Raw genomic sequence first — 20,650 nt, 5'->3', positions numbered from 1 at the left:
GGTGATATTGTGTATGTGGAAAAAGTTTTAGATCTTTGAGTTCATCTCATACAAAATGGGAGCAAACCAAAAGTGTTGCGTTTATATTTTTGTTGAGTATATATATATATATATATATATATATATATATATATATATATATATATATATATATATATATATATATATATATATATATATATATATATATATATATATATATATATATATATATATATATATATATAAAGAAAACTGGACCAGAATGGACCAGAATTACTTTTTCACTGAAATCCAAAAAACGGTTTAGGAGGAGTTGCGTTTACAAAATTCCCAGACACACAGAGTCACTCCTGTCACCCCCCTCCCCATGCCAAATTTTTGTTTGTGGGGGTACAACAACATCCGAAACCAGTGAGAGAAAATGCAAGCTTAAACGGACCAATCACAACCCATGGTGTCTCCAAGAGTGGAATGTAGTTGTTGGCTGATTGGGTTTTCACACACGCCCACGTTCATTAGTTAAGCTGGTGATAAAAATGGGCCTGGCAAAGAACGGAACTCACAAAAGACCTGCAAAAACATGTAAAACTGAGAAATCTAAAACCCATTTTGTTCTTGTTTTTTTAATTGTGAGATGATCTGTGTTAAAAGATTTGTAGCACACATGATGAATAGACAGAGTCCGGATTAAGGGCCAGAGCCATAAACTCTAATGAACTTTCAGTTCCACTGACTGACCAAGGGTGTAGAAAGGATGCTTTTGTGACATCTTCCTTTTGATGCCAAAGTTCTGATGGGAAAAACACAAAACATAAGTGTCCAAGAGGGAGTAACAGTTTGCAGAAGAATGCACACTCTGAGTGTCCTCCCAGGTTACCTTGGTGAAACACCAAATCAGCAGCTTTGAAACAATTTCCAACTTTGCAAAATGAGACATTTTAGATGTCGGTGGCATTGTGCACTTTAATGGTGCTCTTCTACTTAAGAATGTCCGTTAAAGATACAGAAGCAGAAACTAATAAAAAACATTTAAACCCATCTTTAATTGGATACACTGCAATATAGAAAAGAATGCTTTTTATTGTCATGGTACACAAGGTATACTATATATATATATATATATATTTTTTTTTTTTTTTTTTTCAAGTAATTTAACACTTTGTAGGAAGCTCATAAAAAAATAAATTGAATCCCACAATTTTAATCAAATGAGGAAACAGATTTGCAAACTTTGGTGTTGAAATATTTATACCACCCATCAATTAGGTGGCGAATATAAAATTAAAAAACAGTTTTTATAATTGAATAACAAATAATTCTGTGGCTATATCTTGACCATTGGTAGGACAAAATGTAACATCTGAAACAGTTTTTGTTTCATAACCAGTTGCAGCCGTATTTCTCTTACTTTGGAAATAATGTAAATGCTGCACAGCAGCAGCTGGTCCACGTGTCTGTCCTGCATCAGATCCGTGCAGTGGACCACAGCGTGTTCAAAGCACGTCCAGATTTTCCTGTGAAGCTCCGACGAAATGTCCAACTTCCCACAGAGGTCCCTGAGCCGGACGCTGGCCAGGTGGTACACCTGGAAGGACATGGATAGAACAGGATGATCTGACGCGTGTAACATTCAAGTGTTTGAAAACAAACCAAACACAGTCACCTGTGACGGAAAAGTGCTGGTAAAGTCTGATCATCTCTAACTGGGGAAAATAATGTGAAAACAATACAAAGCCCATTTTAGGGAAAAGTGGTGACCTAAAGGTGAGAGAAGAGGGCTTGTAACCAGAACAGGACAGGGTGATATACAGTGAGGAAAACAAGTATTTGAACACCCTTGATTTTGCAAGTTCTCCCACTTAGAAATCATGGAGGGGTCTGAAATTTTCATCTTAGGTGCATGTCCACTGTGAGAGACATAATCTAAAAAAAAAAAAAAAAAAAATAATCTGGAAATCACAATGTATGATTTTTTTAATCATTTATTTGTATGTTACTGCTGCAAATAAGTATTGGAACACCTACCAACCAGCAAGAATTCTGGCTCACACAGACCTGTTAATTTTTCTTTAAGAAGCCCTCTTATTCTGCACTCTTTACCTGTATTAATTGCACCTGTTTGAGCTTGTTACCTGTATAAAAGACACCTGTTCACACACTCAATCAATCACACTCCAACCTGTCTACCATAGCCAAGACCAAAGAGCTGTCTAAGGACACCAGGGACAAAACTGTAGACCTGCACAAGGCTGGGATGGACTACAGGACAACAGGCAAGCAGCTTGGTAGAAGACAACAACTGTTATGATTATTTATTAGAAAGTGGAAGAAACACAAGATGACTGTCAATCTCCCTCGGTCTGGGATTCCATGCAAGATCTCACTTTGTGGGGTAAGGATGATTCTGAGAAAGCTCAGAACTACACAGGTGGACCTGGTCAATGACCTGAAGAGAGCTGGGACCACAGTCACAATGATTACATTAGTAACACATGATGCTGTCATGGTTTAAAATCCTGCAGGGCAGCAAGGTCCCCCTGCTCAAGCCAGCACATGTCCAGGCCCGTTTGAAGTTCACCAGTGACCATCTGGATGATCCAGAGGAGGCATGGGAGAATGTCATGTGGTCAGATGCAGAGGTGGGCACAGTTCCGATAATCCGATAACAGATAATTTTCGAAGATAAAGTTTTCATTATCGGATTATCTTTTTAGATAACTTTACAAACCATTATCGGACCAATTATCTTCCGATTAACTTTTGTCCGTTAACTTTTAGACCGATAAACAAAGCTTAACAGCGACAAATCAGTTCAGCATCTACCTGTTAAAAGTTTTGAAACAGATGTACAGTTATACCCTCTGCAAACAGAAGAGAGCTGCTTCTATGAAAAGCGTCTCTATCCTCTGCAGAGAAAGGAGAAGTGGTCAAAAAAAACAAAAAAACATTTCCTTTAACACCATACAGATATGCAGGCAATATCACCCAAGTCATCCAGAGGCATACATTTTTAACTTATGGTTCAAATTTTACCAAACTAATTTTGGACAAGTTATTTAAAATTACTGTCATGTCTGAAGTTTTATAAAGTGAAAATATCAGATATATGTTTTAGTTTTCAGGCTCCACGGACAACAGCATTAAACTCTAGTGCCTAAAACTCTGTTGAATATATTCTCTGGGTTTATAGATGTTATTGTATTTGCGTTTGTTAAATTCCACGCATTATAAATGTAGCAGCCCCAAGAAAACCATCCCAACCGTGAAGCATGGGGGTGGAAACATCATACTCTTCTGCAAAGGGGACAGAACGACTGCACCGTATTGAAGGGAAGATGGATGGGGCCATGTATTGCGAGATTTTGGCAAACAACCTCCTTCCCTCAGTAAGAGCATTGAAGATGGGTCATGGCTGAGTCTTCCAGCATGACAATGACCCCAAACACACAGCCAGGGCAACTAAGGAGGGGCTCTGTAAGAAGCATTTCAAGGTCCTGAAGTGGCCTGGCCAGTCTCCAGACCTGAACTCAATAGAAAATCTTTGGAGGGAGCTGAAACTCCAAACCTGAAAAATCTAGAGAAGATCTGTATGGAGGAGTAGACCAAAATCCCTGTTGCAGTGTGTGCAAACCTGGTGAAAAACTACAGGAAACGTTTGACCTCTGTAACTGCAAACAAAGGCTACTGTACCAAATATTAACATTGATTTTCACAGGTGTTCAAATACTTATTTGTAGCAGTAACATACAAATAAATTATTTTAAAAAATCATACACTATGATTTCCAGATGTTTTTTTTTTAGATTATGTCTCTCACAGTGGACATGCGCCTAAGATGAAAATTTCAGACCCCTCCATGATTTTTAAGTGGGAGAACTTGCAAAATCAAGGGTGTTCAAATACTTATTTTCCTCACTGTAACCTAATAAAAATACCATAATATTTTTCACTTTTTAGACTGTGACAGCATTAAATATACATATACTGTTGTGTGGGCCGCCCGAAGAGGAGGTACTGCTGGCCAATGCCAGAGGGCGCCCTGCCTGAAGGCGGGCTTCAGGCACCAGAGGGCGCAGCCACCGCCAGGAACTAGAGTTGACAGCTGTCACTTATCACCTCATCACACCTCACCCATAAAAGCCTGGAGAAGACACCACATCTTTGCCGAGAAATCGTCAAACCGTTCAGTTAGACACTCAGCCATTGTGTAATTCAGCTAAGCTAAGTTGTGACGTATTTTGCATCTGAGCTGGTAGCTGCTGAACTGTGCTTTTGAGTTTGCAGCTCTTTCCACTGTCTGCCGAGTTGGAGGGAGTTGGTAAGAGTTGGCGTTCCCGCTCTACACTCTTACACTCATTGAGTGGAGGCTGCACGTAAAACTCAAGGAAGTAGTGAGATCAGGAGGTGGTGTTTTCTCCAAAAGGATTTACCTGCTGACTGTTTTACTGGGTGTGTACACACACACCCACTATTAACTGTTTCTGTTTCCTGCTAGCAGTACCCAATCTGACAGCTGGAGAAGGTGGCCACCTGGGGACTCAGGACTTGGCGGCTCCGGGGTGTTCCAGATCCGTTGGCGGTGGAAATCGTGTGGGTACCGACTCTTCTCTGGACGGGCGTCTCCTATCCTCGAGCCTGCCCCCACGACACCAACTTCATAATTGACTGTAGTATTGAATTGTATCTGTATCCGTTGTGCACTTTTCACAACATTAAATTGTTACTTTGTATTTCCATTGACCATTCATTTACGCCCCCTGTTCTGGGTCTGTGTCATCACACTTTTCACAACATGTACCGTATTTTCTGCACCATAAGGCGCACCGGATTATAAGGCGCGCCCTCAGTTAGCGGGTACTTAACCCTTACAAAAGGCGCACGCTAAAACATATAGTCTACAAAAAAAAAAGTCACGGAAGCAAAACGGCGAGTTTATTTGAACTTTTTAACAACTTTGAACTACCGGTATTTAACAATATGGTACTCACATTATTTTTTATTATGGTTCTGTCACAAATCCATCGAAGTCTTCATCTTCTGTGTCTGAACTGAACAGCTGGTCTTCTAGCTGTGGCCACCTCGCTTTGTTTCTGCGGAAACTCCGTTTGGTCTTTTTAACTTGGCGCAGTTCATTTTCTTGTTTCCTCTCGCAGCTGCTCTATTCCCATGAACAACCGCGTAACTGATAGCCTGCAGTTTGAATTGTGCCTCGTAAGCATGTCTCTTCGCTGGCACCATTTTCGGGGGTCCTTAGACAAACAAATGTTGTTTTGCAGGATACCTGTAGTATACGGTAACTACTGGAGGAGTGGCGGAGGTAAGTGTACGTACCATGGACTCTTCTCTGATTGGTTTACCGCTGGCAGCGTACGTACTCTACGCTACCAGCGTACATACTTTATGTATTACGTAATGTTCTCCGATTAGTTTATCGCTGCCAGGGTACGTACTCTACGCTGCTAGCGTACGTACTTTACATATTATGTCCTTGTGTCAGCGGGAAATGGTCCGATATTCCGACAGTCAAAGACGTCGGTCGTTTTTACAGATTTTGGAAATCAGTGCGCACATAAGGCGCACCGGATTATAGGGCGCACGGCCGATTTTTGTGAAAATTTAAGGCTTTTAGGTGCGCCTTATGGTGCGGAAAATACGGTATATACACGTAGACACAACCACATCACCCCAGTCCTCTATGCTCTGCAATGGCTTCCAGTTTGGTAGAATTGATTTTAAAATTCTTATGTTTGTTTTTAAAGCTCTGAATAGTTTGGCCCCACCATACTCAGCCGAGCTGCTGACACATCAGGACCAAACAAGAGTTTTGAGATCTTCCAACCAGTGTGCACTCAAGGTTCTGAGATCCAGGTACTGCCACTGGGGACACCGGGCTTTCTCTGTGGCCACACCCAGACTGTGAAACAAGCCCCCCTCACTCCCCGAGATTCGCACCACCACTGACCTGGGTCTTTTTAAAGCTAAATTAAAACCTTGCTTTTTAGAATGGCTTTTGCACAACCTGCAGTGCTCTGACATTTTATTAAGTTCTTATCTGCAAATAATTTGGATGTGTATTTTTACTGATGTGTCTGTTTTAAACTTGCTTATTGTCTTAAGTTATTCTCTGTGTTTTTATCTGACTGTGAAGCACTTTGGTCATCCTCTGGGCTGTGGAAAGGGCTATATAAATAGACTTTGATTGATTGAATGATAGGTATGATGGTATTCCTTGTTTTGCACTATATGGCCCTTTTCATAATTCTCTTTTTTGATCAAGATTTTCAAATCTGCTCCTTCAAAGATAAAATCTGGATGAAAAAGTTCAGGAATCAGAGATTTTTTTTTTAAGTTTTAAACATTTAACAAATTCATGCCGGGGTTAAATGAATGTTTGTTAAGACTTAAATAAGCGTGCAGGCAATGCAAAAGTCCGCTGGCTCACACAACATAATTGCAGTTTGGTAAATGGACTGCATTTATATAGTGCTTTTCCACCTGCATCAGACACTCAAAGCGCTTTACAATAATGCCTCATATTCACCCAATGTCAGGCTGCTGCCATACAAGGCTCTCACTACACACCGGGAGCAACTAGGGGATTAAGGACCTTGCCTAAGGGCCCTTGGTGATTTTCTGGTCAGGTTGGGATTTGAACCAAGAATCCTTTGGTCTCAAACCCAAAAGCTTAATCACTAGACCATCACCTGGAAATGTTATTCACAACATTTCCAGTTACTGTCTTTATGTGACAAGACTTCACAGCCAATTACATCTGTAAAGCTGAAGAGACATATTGACTGCAAGTAGCAAACAGTAAACTGGATGTTGACTGAGGTTGACAAAAAAAAAAAATCCACAAACTCTAGCTGTGAGTGCAACGACTGTCCACTGTGATGACACTTGCCATTAAAAGTTAAAAATATTTAGCTTTTACTGCAGCAAAAAGGGCAAACCAGATGATATTTCATCTTTAAGGAGGCAAAGTGGACACCGAGAGACGGATTATTTAAGTGCAGAGAGTCACCCACTTTTAATCAGGTTAAAGTGAATAATTTGTGTCATATTGAGGGGAATTGGTCTATAACCTCAAGAAAACTTTTTAAGTTGCCATCAGAGCAAGGGTTTCCTGCTTTTATGAAATAAAGAAAAACCTGAGCTCTGATAAACTCAGCCTCTGTGCTGCTGTGTTGAGCAGAGCTGAAATGTGCCAAAACAATTATTGATTTCCAAATTCATGTATATTTCAGAATCAGAAAAGTTTTATTGCCATATGAGTTCACATCATTAGGAAATTGCTGCGGTACTTGGTGCTAACATAAAAGACAAAAAAAAAAAAAAAAAAAAAAAAAAAGCAATATTTTTGTCATTTTTTTTACTGGAGTCTATAAAACATTTTTTGGCCTGGCAAAGGTTCTCTTTGGCCTGATTTATCACGGTGTTGACAGCACTGCATAATCCATGATGATGATGACACTGACTGGTGTATTCACTGCCACACCAGAGATCAACTGGACAAATTAGGATTTATACCTAGTTAACTTTAAAAAATCTGAAAAGATACCTTCCTGAAGAACAGAGCCAGAGAGCCAGTACGTTGAGGTCGACCCTGACCCGTCTGGGGGTCAGAGGTCGTGTGAAGAGACGTGGAGCAGCTGGGGGAAGTGCTCACGAGGAACTGAGCTGTGATGGGACCGGAGGAGTCACACGACTGAACGGGGATCAGCGTGATTGTGTTGTCACTGCTCATACCTGAAAACATCACAAACATACGAACATGTCATCTGGGCGGAGGCATGCTCCAAATGTCGCCCTGGTTGGGAATTGAATAAACTGCATCTTGCTACATAAGATCTGTGTGGAGTTAAAGTGTGCTACATTTACCCGACAGTGGAATACTAAGCTGCTGTCCGTTGCTTGCGTTCAGGGTCAGCACGGCCGTCTGTGAACTCTGCGCTGCAATCTTCAGGGTGCTATTTGAACCAAAGGTTAGCCTCTTGGCAGGGGATGACACAGGGGTCCCAGTGGAGGTGACTCCTGATGCCTGCGCTGGAGGCTCATCGCCAAACAGACGCCGCTTAGCGCTCCCGGCCGCTGGCGAGCTGTATCTGTCATGGACAGACAGAGGAGAGGGAGGCACATCTGGAAGGAGGAAGAACAGACAACATCACGTCAAAGCTGAGCTGTGTCCTGCTGAGACAAGCGATGTGTTGCACACACCTTTGCGTGCGCTTCCCAGGCAGGATCTGACCTCCCTGATGCGAGGATGGATGATTGGGGACAGGGCAACCAGAGGTAGATGGGAATATCCTCCGCTAGCAGAAACACAACCTGAGTCCAAACTGGAGGAAAAGTTCACCTGGAGACAGTGAGAGAGTGTCACATAGACAATGTAAATTACCAAACAGTGTATTTTGGGATTTTTGGGAGGGTCAATATTGATACCAATATTAGGGAATAAATATTTACAATCCTGATACATCTGCTGATATGTACATAAAAATGGCAATGATTTCATTATCAAACTTTTATGACAAAGAAATTTATTTGAGTTTAAAATGCTGCTGCCAGACGACAGGAAGCAGAAAGTTTGACCACATTACACCCATTTTGGCATCCCTTCACTGGCTTCCTGTCTCTGTGAAATCAGATTTTAAGATTCTGCTGATACACCTATAAAACTGTTCACAGACTGGTACCTCTCTACCTAGCTGACCTAATTAAACCCTACGTACCGGCCAGAGCTCTGCGTTCTCAGGGTGCAGGACTACTTTGTCTCCCTAGGGTGAATAAAAAGTCTGCGGGTCACAGAGCCTCTTCTCGTGCCCCTGTTCTGTGGAATGATCTCCCTGCATCAATACAACAGTCAGATTCTGTGGAAACTTTCAAGTCCAGACTTAAGATGCACTTATTTTCCCTTTTGTATGGTTAGCATACTGGCATATTATGTTACTATGCTTTTCACCCTTCTAAATAAATTTTATTAGGAAACGGAGCGTGCTGCGGCTTCAACTTTATCTAAATTCTGGGCCTTTATTGAAGCTTAGGGCTAGTGGCCAGTGATCACATTAGTATTTCTTGTTTTTCTTGTTGCTTAATTCTGACAAATTATACTGTATTTGTTGTCTTTCTGATGCCTGATTGTTTTTTTTTCTGTTTGAGGTGCGGTTCCATCCAGAGATGGGTGTGGTGTCTGTTTCTGCAACCCTCCTCTCCATTCGTTTGTGAGTTGTTTTGTACAACCCTAATTCCAGTGAAGTTGGGACGTTGTGTAAAATGGAAATAAAAACAGAATAGAATGATTTGCAAATCGTCTTCACCTTATATTCAATTGAATACACCACAAAGCCAAGATATTTAATGTTCAAACTGATAAACTTTATTGTTTTTGTGCAAATATTTGCTCATTTTGAAATGGATGCTTGCAACACGTTTCAAAAAAGCTGGAACAGTGGTAAGTTAAGTTGCCCATGCCATGGGCACTAACACACCCCCATACCATCAGAGATGCTGGCTTCTGAACTTTGCGCTGGTAACAATCTGGATGGTCTTTATCCTCCTTTGTCCAGAGGACACGATGTCCATGATTTCCAAAAACAATTTGAAATGTGGACTCAGACCACAGCACACTTTCCCACTTTGCTTCTGTCCAGAGAAGGCGGCAGCGTTTCTGGATGTTGTTGATGTATGACTTTCGCTTTGCATGGTAGAGTTTTAACTTGCAGATGTAGCAACAAACTGTGCTAACTGACAATGATCTTCTGAGGTCCCACGCGGTAAGATCCTTCACACAATGATGTTGGTTTTTAATGCAGTGTTGCCTGAGGGATCGAAGGTCACGGGCATTCAATGTTCATTTTTGGCCTTGCCACTTACGGATAGAAAGTTCTCCAGATTCTCTGAATCTTCTGATTATATTATGGACTGTAGATGATGGAATCCCTAAATTCCTTGCAATTGAACATTGAGAAACATTGTTCTTAAACTGTTGGAGTATTTTTTCATGCAGTTGTTCACAAAGTGGTGATCCTCGCCCCATCTGTGCTTGTGAACGGCTGAGCCTTTTGGGGATGCTCCTTTTATACCCAATTATGACACTCACCTGTTTCCAAACAGGTGTTCTTTGAGCACTGATCAACCTTCCCAGTCTTTTTGTTGCCCCGTCCCAGTTTTTTTTAAATGTGTTGCATGCATAAATTTCAAAATGAGCAAATATCAGTCTGAATATTAATTATCTCGTCTTTGTGCCAACTGAATATAGGTCGAAGAGGATTTGCAAATCATTGTATTCTGTTTGTATTTACATTTTACACAATGTCCCAACTTCATTGGAATTGGGGTTGTAAATTGCATCGGTAGCATGGCCCAAGCAGAGGGTCACCTCTTTTGAGTCTGGTCTGCTTGAGGTTTCTTCCTCAAATCATCAGAGGGAGTTTTTCCTTACCACTGTTGCCTGTGTGCTTACTCTGGGTGTTGGTAAGGTTAGACCTTACTTGTGTGAAATGCCTTGAGGCAACTTTGTTGTGATTTGGCGCTATATAAATGAAAATAAATTGAAAACTTGAAAGTGAGGCTTTAAACATTAACTTTATTATAAAAAACTATGAATATAACCACCAAACAACTAACGTACATAGTGCTGCCTTCACTCAGATTGTCACATCTATCAGCATTTACATAAAATAGACTTCTTGTCTGGTCTGGCCCACCTAGCTGGCGGCAGAGTGATCACTTGTCTCTTATTGCTGTTAAATGCCACTCTGACTGAAAATGAATGGCAGCTAACTGCTTTGCCTCTGTCTCTTGTAGCTAATCTGACCAAGGAGCAATGAGGGTCCTAGCCATGACAACAATGCAAACAATACAGTTGGACTGCAATCTGCTGGACAAACTATGGAATGACACCATTTCCAACAGTTAAAGTGTTTTTCTGCATTGTATATTTGAAAAAATAACAGCAATGCAGATATGTTTGAGAAGGTATCATGCAGTTCGAGCGAACCGGTATATCAGTGGTGCCTGAATGCATAGTCAGACATGCAAGAGAAACAGATAACTAAAACATGTGCATAGCAGACCTTGTCAATGTTTATTCATTTTCAGCCATTCCTCCAGGTTCGGGTCACAGTGGCAGTAGAGCAAGCAGCCCAACCCACACTTCCCTATCCTCAGCCAAGTCCTGTAACTCTTTCAGTGGGATCCCAAGGTAGCTGGGAAATATCATTTCAGCATGTCCTGGGTCTTGACGGGGGCCTCCTCCCAGATGGACATGCCTGGAAAACCTCCTTAGGGGAGACTACTGCTGGGCATCCTTTCCAGATGCCTGAAACACCACAGCTGGCTCCTTTTGATGCAAAGAAGTAGCAGCTCTGTGCTGAGTCCCTCCCGGATAATCAAGCTTTTCGCCCTGTCCAGGAGTATAGGCTCAGATACCTGACAGAGGAATGTCATTTCTGCTGCTTGTATCCGAGATCGTATTCTTTCAGTCAAGTGGAGGTGTTCAAGTATCTCGGGGTCTTGTTCACGACTGGGGGTAAATTGGAGCAGGTGATTGACAGACGGATTGGGGCGGCATCTGAGATTTTACAGATGTTGTACCAGACTATCATGGTAAAGAAGGAGCTGAAACGGAAGGCAAGGCTCTCAATTTACCAGTCGATTTGCGCTGAGCCTTGTCAATATGCTGCTTTTATAATATCAGCAGCACAGTGACTGTTTCATTGTACGTGTGTCTAGATTCCACACTGACCTCCTCCACAGTGGGGACCTTGTTCCCGGCAGTCTGGAGGGCACTCCACAGAGCAGAGTCTGCAGTCCAGGCTCTGCTCTCCAGAACCTGCTCCTCGATCGCGTTCAGATGCTTCACCATGTCTCTGGACAGGCCTTCTTCAGAGCGGATAAACACCTCGATCACCTGCAGAAGCAGAAATAATGTTCTTTCATTAATTTGAGAGATTTCCATCAGGTTTCATCTGATTATGAGCATTTTTAGATGCCTACAGAAACTATCTCAACCACTGACAACATATTACAGCAAGAGTCCCCAAAAGTATTTTAAAGGCCTGACTAAAGTGTGATCTTTAATAAGTTATTTTCATGAAAAAGACACAAATGTGCAATTTACTGCATTTTATTTTTTTGTGTAAAAACACAGCTTAGATGTGGTTTGACCGAAACAAATTGTCATTAAACTTAACCAGTTGTATATAATTCTCGTTTTACATTACTTAGTCCACATTTCATCTTAGCTTATGTTTATATTAGTTGTGCATATACTCTGAATAATTTACCGTTAAATTTCACAATCTTTCATTTGGCTAAAAATTACTCCCACCACGGAAAGCACCTTTTTGTAGTTGCACTCAAATCTCGTTTAAATGGAAATTACAATGACAATAAAGGCGATTCTGATTCTTCTGATTATTATTAATATATAAATAAAAATAAATAAATTATAATTTGTAATACATTTGACTCTTTTACGACAACACTAAGCCATTATTTATTATACAGAAAACATGCACACAAACTGTGCTGAGATGCGAACAGCTTAATGCTAACTTTATAATTGAAAACGCCATAGACATGCTAACATGTTAGCATCGGTCCCGTTTGTAAGTTATAAAATACATCTATCAATAGGGCTGTCTCAATTATTACAATATTCGTCAATCGCGATTATTTTTCATATTTGTGATTATTTTTCATATTCGCGATTACCGTGAATTATTTATTTTATCCACAAAGCATAAAACGACTCAGAATCTGACGTCATTGTGCTGCAGCCTCGCTCTCGTCTTAAGGCGAGAAAATAACATGGAGGCTGAGGAGCGATCCATCCTGCCGTTTGGATAAGACGGCCGATTAAAACAGTGGCCGTCTTCTTCAAAAGCCATCTAAAATGCGGAGCTGTCGGTGTGTGTGTGTCTGTGTGTGCACACGCGCGGAGTCAACAGGCTGCAGACTGTGAGGGAGGGGGTGCGTGAGAGAGATTCCTGAATGCAGGCGCGACACGTTACAGTCTGAGAACCATCAGTGCGCAGCGAGCACGGAACAGAGAGAGGATTTTAACCCGAGTGAACAAGTAAAAAAAAAAAAAACAAAACGTGGAGCTGCTTTTACTTCTCTCTGAACTTTCTCTCCCGGTGTGATTCTGCCGTTACTGTCCTGTTCACACCATGTGCGCGTCGTATGCTGAATTTATGAGATCATGAGATGAAATAAACGGTCAAATAGCTTTAAAAACATATTTAAAAAATGAGAATATATGAATGAACTGAGCCACAAAAAACAAACAAACAAACAAAAAAAACCTGACATGGAGAAGCTGTGGTGATGTTCAGATGCACAGATCACAAAAAGCAGGTGAGAACTCTGAACTTTAACAGCTGTTATTTTCCAAAGGTATTTATTTGTTCAATATGGGCTTAATGCAGTGTTTCAGCACAAAACGTGACTGATGAGGAGAAACAATTTCAGAAATGCAACAGAAACAACCACAATTCAGAAAAAGTTGGGACTGTATGTAAAATGAAGATAAAAATAAAAATGTTGCACCATTCCCAGTTTCTCCACTCACAGAAGCCAAACGTTCTTCCAGAGTTGTGTAATTATACTACAATAGTAGAATATAAAGAAGGGGGAAAAAAGAAAAAAAATAGACAATATATTCGTCAATCGCAATTATTTGTCTGACAATTAATCGTCTCCAGAAATTCCTAATCGTGACAGCCCTATCTATCAACTGTTTTAGAAGACCATAACAGGTCAGTTTAATATAAAAAAGGTAAATATTACACAGACATATGCTCTTTAGGGTTTTAGCGGGGGAAAATTAAGATAAAGCGACAAACCATTGAAGCAGAGTCGGATCATTGCTTCTTTGGTTCAAAGCAAAGCCACGCCTCGCTCTACTTGGGGAGTGTCTGCCAATGTTCCCACAAAGACAGAGAGGAGAAGGACCGTGGCTCATAGCAAGTAGTAAACAGAGCGGAGAGGAGTGAAAATTCACACAGTCCCTTCCTCCGCAGTCCACGCTGACATTGCTGCTGTTTTGATTAGCACAGAATGGGATGATCATATTTCGGCCCCAAAACATGCATGACACCACGTGCGCACGCGTATGTGTGGTTAAATTTTCCAAATGACGGAATAACCCATGCAGTAAAGGTTGCAGACCCCTGACCCAGATTGACTCCAAATATTTATTGATTTTTTAGTGGTCTTTGTGACATTTTGGATATGTGGAAATCACTGAAAACAAAAACAAAGACTGAAACACAGTTTTGTTGCAAGAGCCATTTGTGCACTAAATACTGCGCTATAAAAATTTTTTTTATGTGATTACCGCACTGTGTGAGGATGAATTTATGTGTTTTTAGTCACAGTTTCAATCAATCAATCAATCAATTTTTTTATATAGCGCCAAATCACAACAAACAGTTGCCCCAAGGCACTTTATATTGTAAGGCAAGGCCATACAATAATTATGTAAAACCCCAACGGTCAAAACGACCCCCTGTGAGCAAGCACTTGGCTACAGTGGGAAGGAAAAACTCCCTTTTAACAGGAAGAAACCTCCAGCAGAACCAGGCTCAGGGAGGGGCAGTCTTCTGCTGGGACTGGTTGGGGCTGAGGGAGAGAACCAGGAAAAAGACATGCTGTGGAGGGGAGCAGAGATCGATCACTAATGATTAAATGCAGAGTGGTGCATACAGAGCAAAAGAGAAAGAAACAGTGCATCATGGGAACCCCCCAGCAGTCTACGTCTATAGCAGCATAACTAAGGGATGGTTCAGGGTCACCTGATCCAGCCCTAACTATAAGCTTTAGCAAAAAGGAAAGTTTTAAGCCTAATCTTAAAAGTAGAGAGGGTGTCTGTCTCCCTGATCTGAATTGGGAGCTGGTTCCACAGGAGAGGAGCCTGAAAGCTGAAGGCTCTGCCTCCCATTCTACTCTTACAAACCCTAGGAACTACAAGTAAGCCTGCAGTCTGAGAGCGAAGCGCTCTATTGGGGTGATATGGTACTACGAGGTCCCTAAGATAAGATGGGACCTGATTATTCAAAACCTTATAAGTAAGAAGAAGAATTTTAAATTCTATTCTAGAATTAACAGGAAGCCAATGAAGAGAGGCCAATATGGGTGAGATATGCTCTCTCCTTCTAGTCCCCGTCAGTACTCTAGCTGCAGCATTTTGAATTAACTGAAGGCTTTTTAGGGAACTTTTAGGACAACCTGATAATAATGAATTACAATAGTCCAGCCTAGAGGAAATAAATGCATGAATTAGTTTTTCAGCATCACTCTGAGACAAGACCTTTCTGATTTTAGAGATATTGCGCAAATGCAAAAAAGCAGTCCTACATATTTGTTTAATATGCGCTTTGAATGACATATCCTGATCAAAAATGACTCCAAGATTTCTCACAGTATTACTAGAGGTCAGGGTAATGCCATCCAGAGTAAGGATCTGGTTAGACACCATGTTTCTAAGATTTGTGGGGCCAAGTACAATAACTTCAGTTTTATCTGAGTTTAAAAGCAGGAAATTAGAGGTCATCCATGTCTTTATGTCTGTAAGACAATCCTGCAGTTTAGCTAATTGGTGTGTGTCCTCTGGCTTCATGGATAGATAAAGCTGGGTATCATCTGCGTAACAATGAAAATTTAAGCAATACTGTCTAATAATACTGCCTAAGGGAAGCATGTATAAAGTGAATAAAATTGGTCCTAGCACAGAACCTTGTGGAACTCCATAATTAACTTTAGTCTGTGAAGAAGATTCCCCATTTACATGAACAAATTGTAATCTATTAGACAAATATGATTCAAACCACCGCAGCGCAGTGCCTTTAATACCTATGGCATGCTCTAATCTCTGTAATAAAATTTTATGGTCAACAGTATCAAAAGCAGCACTGAGGTCTAACAGAACAAGCACAGAGATGAGTCCACTGTCCGAGGCCATAAGAAGATCATTTGTAACCTTCACTAATGCTGTTTCTGTACTATGATGAATTCTAAAACCTGACTGAAACTCTTCAAATAGACCATTCCTCTGCAGATGATCAGTTAGCTGTTTTACAACTACCCTTTCAAGAATTTTGAGAGAAAAGGAAGGTTGGAGATTGGCCTATAATTAGCTAAGATAGCTGGGTCAAGTGATGGCTTTTTAAGTAATGGTTTAATTACTGCCACCTTAAAAGCCTGTGGTACATAGCCAACTAACAAAGATAGATTGATCATATTTAAGATCGAAGCATTAAATAATGGTAGGGCTTCCTTGAGCAGCCTGGTAGGAATGGGGTCTAATAAACATGTTGATGGTTTGGATGAAGTAACTAAAGAAAATAACTCAGACAGAACAATCGGAGAGAAAGAGTCTAACCAAATACCGGCATCACTGAAAGCAGCCAAAGATAACGATACGTCTTTGGGATGGTTATGAGTAATTTTTTCTCTAATAGTTAAAATTTTGTTAGCAAAGAAAGTCATGAAGTCATTACTAGTTAAAGTTAATGGAATACTCAGCTCAATAGAGCTCTGACTCTTTGTCAGCCTGGCTACAGTGCTGAAAAGAAACCTGGGGTTGTTCTTATTTTCTTCAATTAGTGATGAGTAGAAAGATGTCCTAGCTTTACGGAGGGCTTTTTTATAGAGCAACAGACTCTTTTTCCAGGCTAAGTGAAGATCTTCTAAATTAGTGAGACGCCATTTCCTCTCCAACTTACGGGTTATCTGCTTTAAGCTACGAGTTTGTGAGTTATACCACGGAGTCAGACACTTCTGATTTAAAGCTCTCTTTTTCAGAGGAGCTACAGCATCCAAAGTTGTCTTCAATGAGGATGTAAAACTATTGACGAGCTACTCTATCTCCCTTACAGAGTTTAGGTAGCTACTCTGCACTATGTTGGTATATGGCATTAGAGAACATAAAGAAGGAATCATATCCTTAAACCTAGTTACAGCGCTTTCTGAAAGACTTCTAGTGTAATGAAACTTATTCCCCACTGCTGGGTAGTCCATCAGAGTAAATGTAAATGTTATTAAGAAATGATCAGACAGAAGGGAGTTTTCAGGGAATACTGTTAAGTCTTCTATTTCCATACCATAAGTCAGAACAAGATCTAAGATATGATTAAAGTGGTGGGTGGACGCATTTAGTTTTTGAGCAAAGCCAATAGAGTCTAATAATAGATTAAATGCAGTGTTGAGGCTGTCATTCTCAGCATCTGTGTGGATGTTAAAATCGCCCACTATAATTATCTTATCTGAGCTAAGCACTAAGTCAGACAAAAGGTCTGAAAATTCACAGAGAAACTCACAGTAACGACCAGGTGGACGATAGATAATAACAAATAAAACTGGTTTTTGGGACTTCCAATTTGGATGGACAAGACTAAGAGACAAGCTTTCAAATGAATTAAAGCTCTGTCTGGGTTTTTGATTAATTAATAAGCTGGAATGGAAGATTGCTGCTAATCCTCCGCCCCGGCCCGTGCTACGAGCATTCTGACAGTTAGTGTGACTCGGGGGTGTTGACTCATTTAAACTAACATATTCATCCTGCTGTAACCAGGTTTCTGTTAGGCAGAATAAATCAATATGTTGATCAATTATTATATCATTTACCAACAGGGACTTAGAAGAGAGAGACCTAATGTTTAATAGACCACATTTAACTGTTTTAGTCTGTAGTGCAGTTGAAGGTGCTATATTATTTTTTCTTTTTGAATTTTTATGCTTAAATAGATTTTTGCTGGTTATTGGTAGTCTGGGAGCAGGCACCGTCTCTACGGGGATGGGGTAATGAGGGGATGGCAGGGGGAGAGAAGCTGCAGAGAGTTGTGTAAGACTACAACTCTGCTTCCTGGTCCCAACCCTGGATAGTCACGGTTTGGAGGATTTAAGAAAATTGGCCAGATTTCTAGAAATGAGAGCTGCTCCATCCAAAGTGGGATGGATGCCGTCTCTCCTAACAAGACCAGGTTTTCCCCAGAAGCTTTGCCAAGTTTCATTGTACTAATTTTAGTATCATTTTAGGGTTTATTTATTATGTGTATATGCATCGTGAGGGGAGGTTGCACTTTTAATTTTGTTGTGCTCATATGCACAATGACAATAAAGACATTCTATTCTATACGCTCCCGTCTTTAAAACTGTACATGTAGTCAGGGGTACTCGAGGCACTATTTTAATCAAAAATTTCACCCCCGCGAGTTGGATATGCGCAATGCTGGTTGGCACCTAAAATTTTGGACACCCTGATTTCTTTGGGGAGGGGACACGCAAAAGTTCAATTTCTGCTTAAAACTATGCACAGTTGGCATGATGAATTGCATGGCAGTATGGGGGTAAAATGTGTGCAAGTGTCAAGGCACCTTTATTTACATAAATACATACATAGTCCTCGTTCAGACACACTGACAATAAGGACATCGTTTAAATGGTACCTTAAAGAAATAGAATGGAGCCAGTTTGAAGACATTGATGATCCAGGGAAAGGTTCTCTGGGAGCTGTAAGAGAATAAGACCACCTCCAGACAACACGCCATGAGAGAACAATGGAAGATATCCTGCTCCAACAACACCTAAACAAACACACACACACACACACACACACACACACACACACACACACACACACACACACACACACACACACACACACACACACACACACACACACACACACACACACACACACACACACACACAATCAGTCCATCAGCCACCTCAAACGCATCATCTGTTTGGCCTCAGATATCTGTGACGTTAACGTCACAAGATTTTTTTTTTTTTACATTAATGCAGATCCTAATAGTCCCGAATTATTAAGAATGGAAGATGTACCCCACTCTGCCTGGGTGAAGAGCAGGTACTATAAGTGTAAGTACAAACTATAAGTGTTTTTTTTTATGTTTTTAAAAAGTCCTCATGTCAAGCAACCCAGTCCAGTCGAAGATTCAAGCTTCTCTCCTATGGAAACAACTGAGAGGCTACACAGAAACTTTTTAAAAATGTATACACACCGTTAGTCTCAGCGCATCAACACAGTGGTTTTAGGCTACAAACAACCTGCAGAAACTGCTGTGAGTAGAGCAGTGTGTCACTTATTTGACTGCACCTATTTAAACCCACTTATGTTCTGAAAGCACACACTGCTGCTGCTTACGCTCATGTCTTTGCCTTGAAGACGCTTGGTCTCCTGAACCATGACATTCTCAAGGACCTTATAGTACAGTATCTCAGCCAGCTTCATGCGGTTCTCTGCAAAGTCTGAAAGGAAACACAGACAAATAATCATAATAAAATGCAGATAAATAAATGCTTTACTGTATAACAGGTTACAGCAAAGTTCCTCTGCAATGAGTTTGGGAAAATGTATGAAGCTGCAGACTGCTGGGGCAAAGTTGTACTTAGCTACACAGACCCTTAATTGATGTTTTCTATATTTTTAGCACAGCAGAAATCATTTATTATTGCCACAAACTCTAAAAATACAAATAATCATCAGGTTTTGAAATTTATGAGGAGCACTGAACTAATCATATACACTGAATGCATCACAATTCTACAAGACTTTGCAAAAAAAATAAAATCAGCTGCATAACTCAGTTCCTGCTAAAAAAAAAAAATAAATAAAAATCACCTTAGCACAACTGGGAAGCCTTAAACAACTCAGCTGAGACCAACAGTCACATGACAAGAATTCAGCCAATCTCTTGTTATGGAGCACAAAAGACATTTTTAAGGTCTACAAATTTGTGCTATTTCCATACAGGTGCAGGACTTGCAGGTGCAATGAAAAATTGAGTGCACAGTGAGTAAAAATGTGTTGTAAGAATGAGCGAACAAGAAAACTGACCCACATATTCAGGACAATCACTGAAAACCCTGATTTCTTTTTGTCTGTCTGTGTTTTGTACCTATATGAGAGCCAGGCACGTCTTCTGAATCACTGGTGTAACGTTCTTTAAACATTTGTCCCAGAGTCTTCACTCTGGCCAGGATAGAGTCTGTGGGATCTTTGGAACAGGATCTGGAACAGCAGAGGACATGGTTTGCGCCACAGTTTTTGTAAAGTTTGGCCCATTAAAAAAAAGAAAGAAAAAAAATCATGTCAAGTACTTATTTATTACATCTATCCATCTGCATAATTTAAAAAATACAATCCTGCTGCCTTCCTCACTGCCATTGTTTGGATACATATAACATTTAGTATAATCAGTGGTGGGCACAGTTACGATAATCCGGTAACAGATAATTATCGAAGATAATGTTTTCATTATCGGATTATCTTTTTAGATAACTTTAAAAACCATTATCGGACTAATTATCTTCCGATAAATTTTAGACCGATAACGTAGTAAACAAAGCTGAACAGCGGCAAACATTTTTAAAATTTAAAATCAGTTGAGCACCTACCTGTTAAAAGTTTCCTAACAGATGTATAGTTCCACCCTCTGCAAACAGAAGAGAGCTGCTTCCAGGAGAAACCACTCTATCCTCTGCAGGCAAAGGAGAGCTGGTCACAAAAAAAAAAAAAAAAAAAAAAATTCCTTTAACACCATAATGATACACTGGCAATATCACCCAAGTCATCCAGAGGCATACATTTTTAACTTATGGTCCAAATTTTAACCAAACTAATTTTGGACAAGTTTTT

At 40.4% G+C, this 20,650-nt stretch overlaps 1 protein-coding gene across 1 annotated transcript in view; it reads right to left on the bottom strand.

Moving 5' to 3' along the window:
- rbl1 (retinoblastoma-like 1 (p107)) overlaps nucleotides 1-20,650 on the bottom strand; it is a 49,675-nt gene that overhangs the window by 6,905 nt on the left and 22,120 nt on the right. Inside the window, exons 10-17 of the mRNA XM_034165933.1 lie at nucleotides 19,911-20,023; nucleotides 19,157-19,260; nucleotides 18,435-18,572; nucleotides 11,729-11,893; nucleotides 8,200-8,338; nucleotides 7,864-8,121; nucleotides 7,544-7,731; nucleotides 1,391-1,567 (exon numbers count right to left, since the gene is read on the bottom strand). Of these exons, the coding sequence (XP_034021824.1) occupies nucleotides 1,391-1,567; nucleotides 7,544-7,731; nucleotides 7,864-8,121; nucleotides 8,200-8,338; nucleotides 11,729-11,893; nucleotides 18,435-18,572; nucleotides 19,157-19,260; nucleotides 19,911-20,023 (1,282 nt within the window). The remainder of the gene's footprint in view (nucleotides 1-1,390; nucleotides 1,568-7,543; nucleotides 7,732-7,863; nucleotides 8,122-8,199; nucleotides 8,339-11,728; nucleotides 11,894-18,434; nucleotides 18,573-19,156; nucleotides 19,261-19,910; nucleotides 20,024-20,650) is intronic.

Source organism: Thalassophryne amazonica, chromosome 3 (assembly GCF_902500255.1).
Source record: "Thalassophryne amazonica chromosome 3, fThaAma1.1, whole genome shotgun sequence".
NCBI lineage: Eukaryota > Metazoa > Chordata > Actinopteri > Batrachoidiformes > Batrachoididae > Thalassophryne > Thalassophryne amazonica.
The sequence above is the reverse complement of the archived record's forward strand: the minus strand, read 5'-3'. Positions and strand labels throughout refer to the sequence as shown.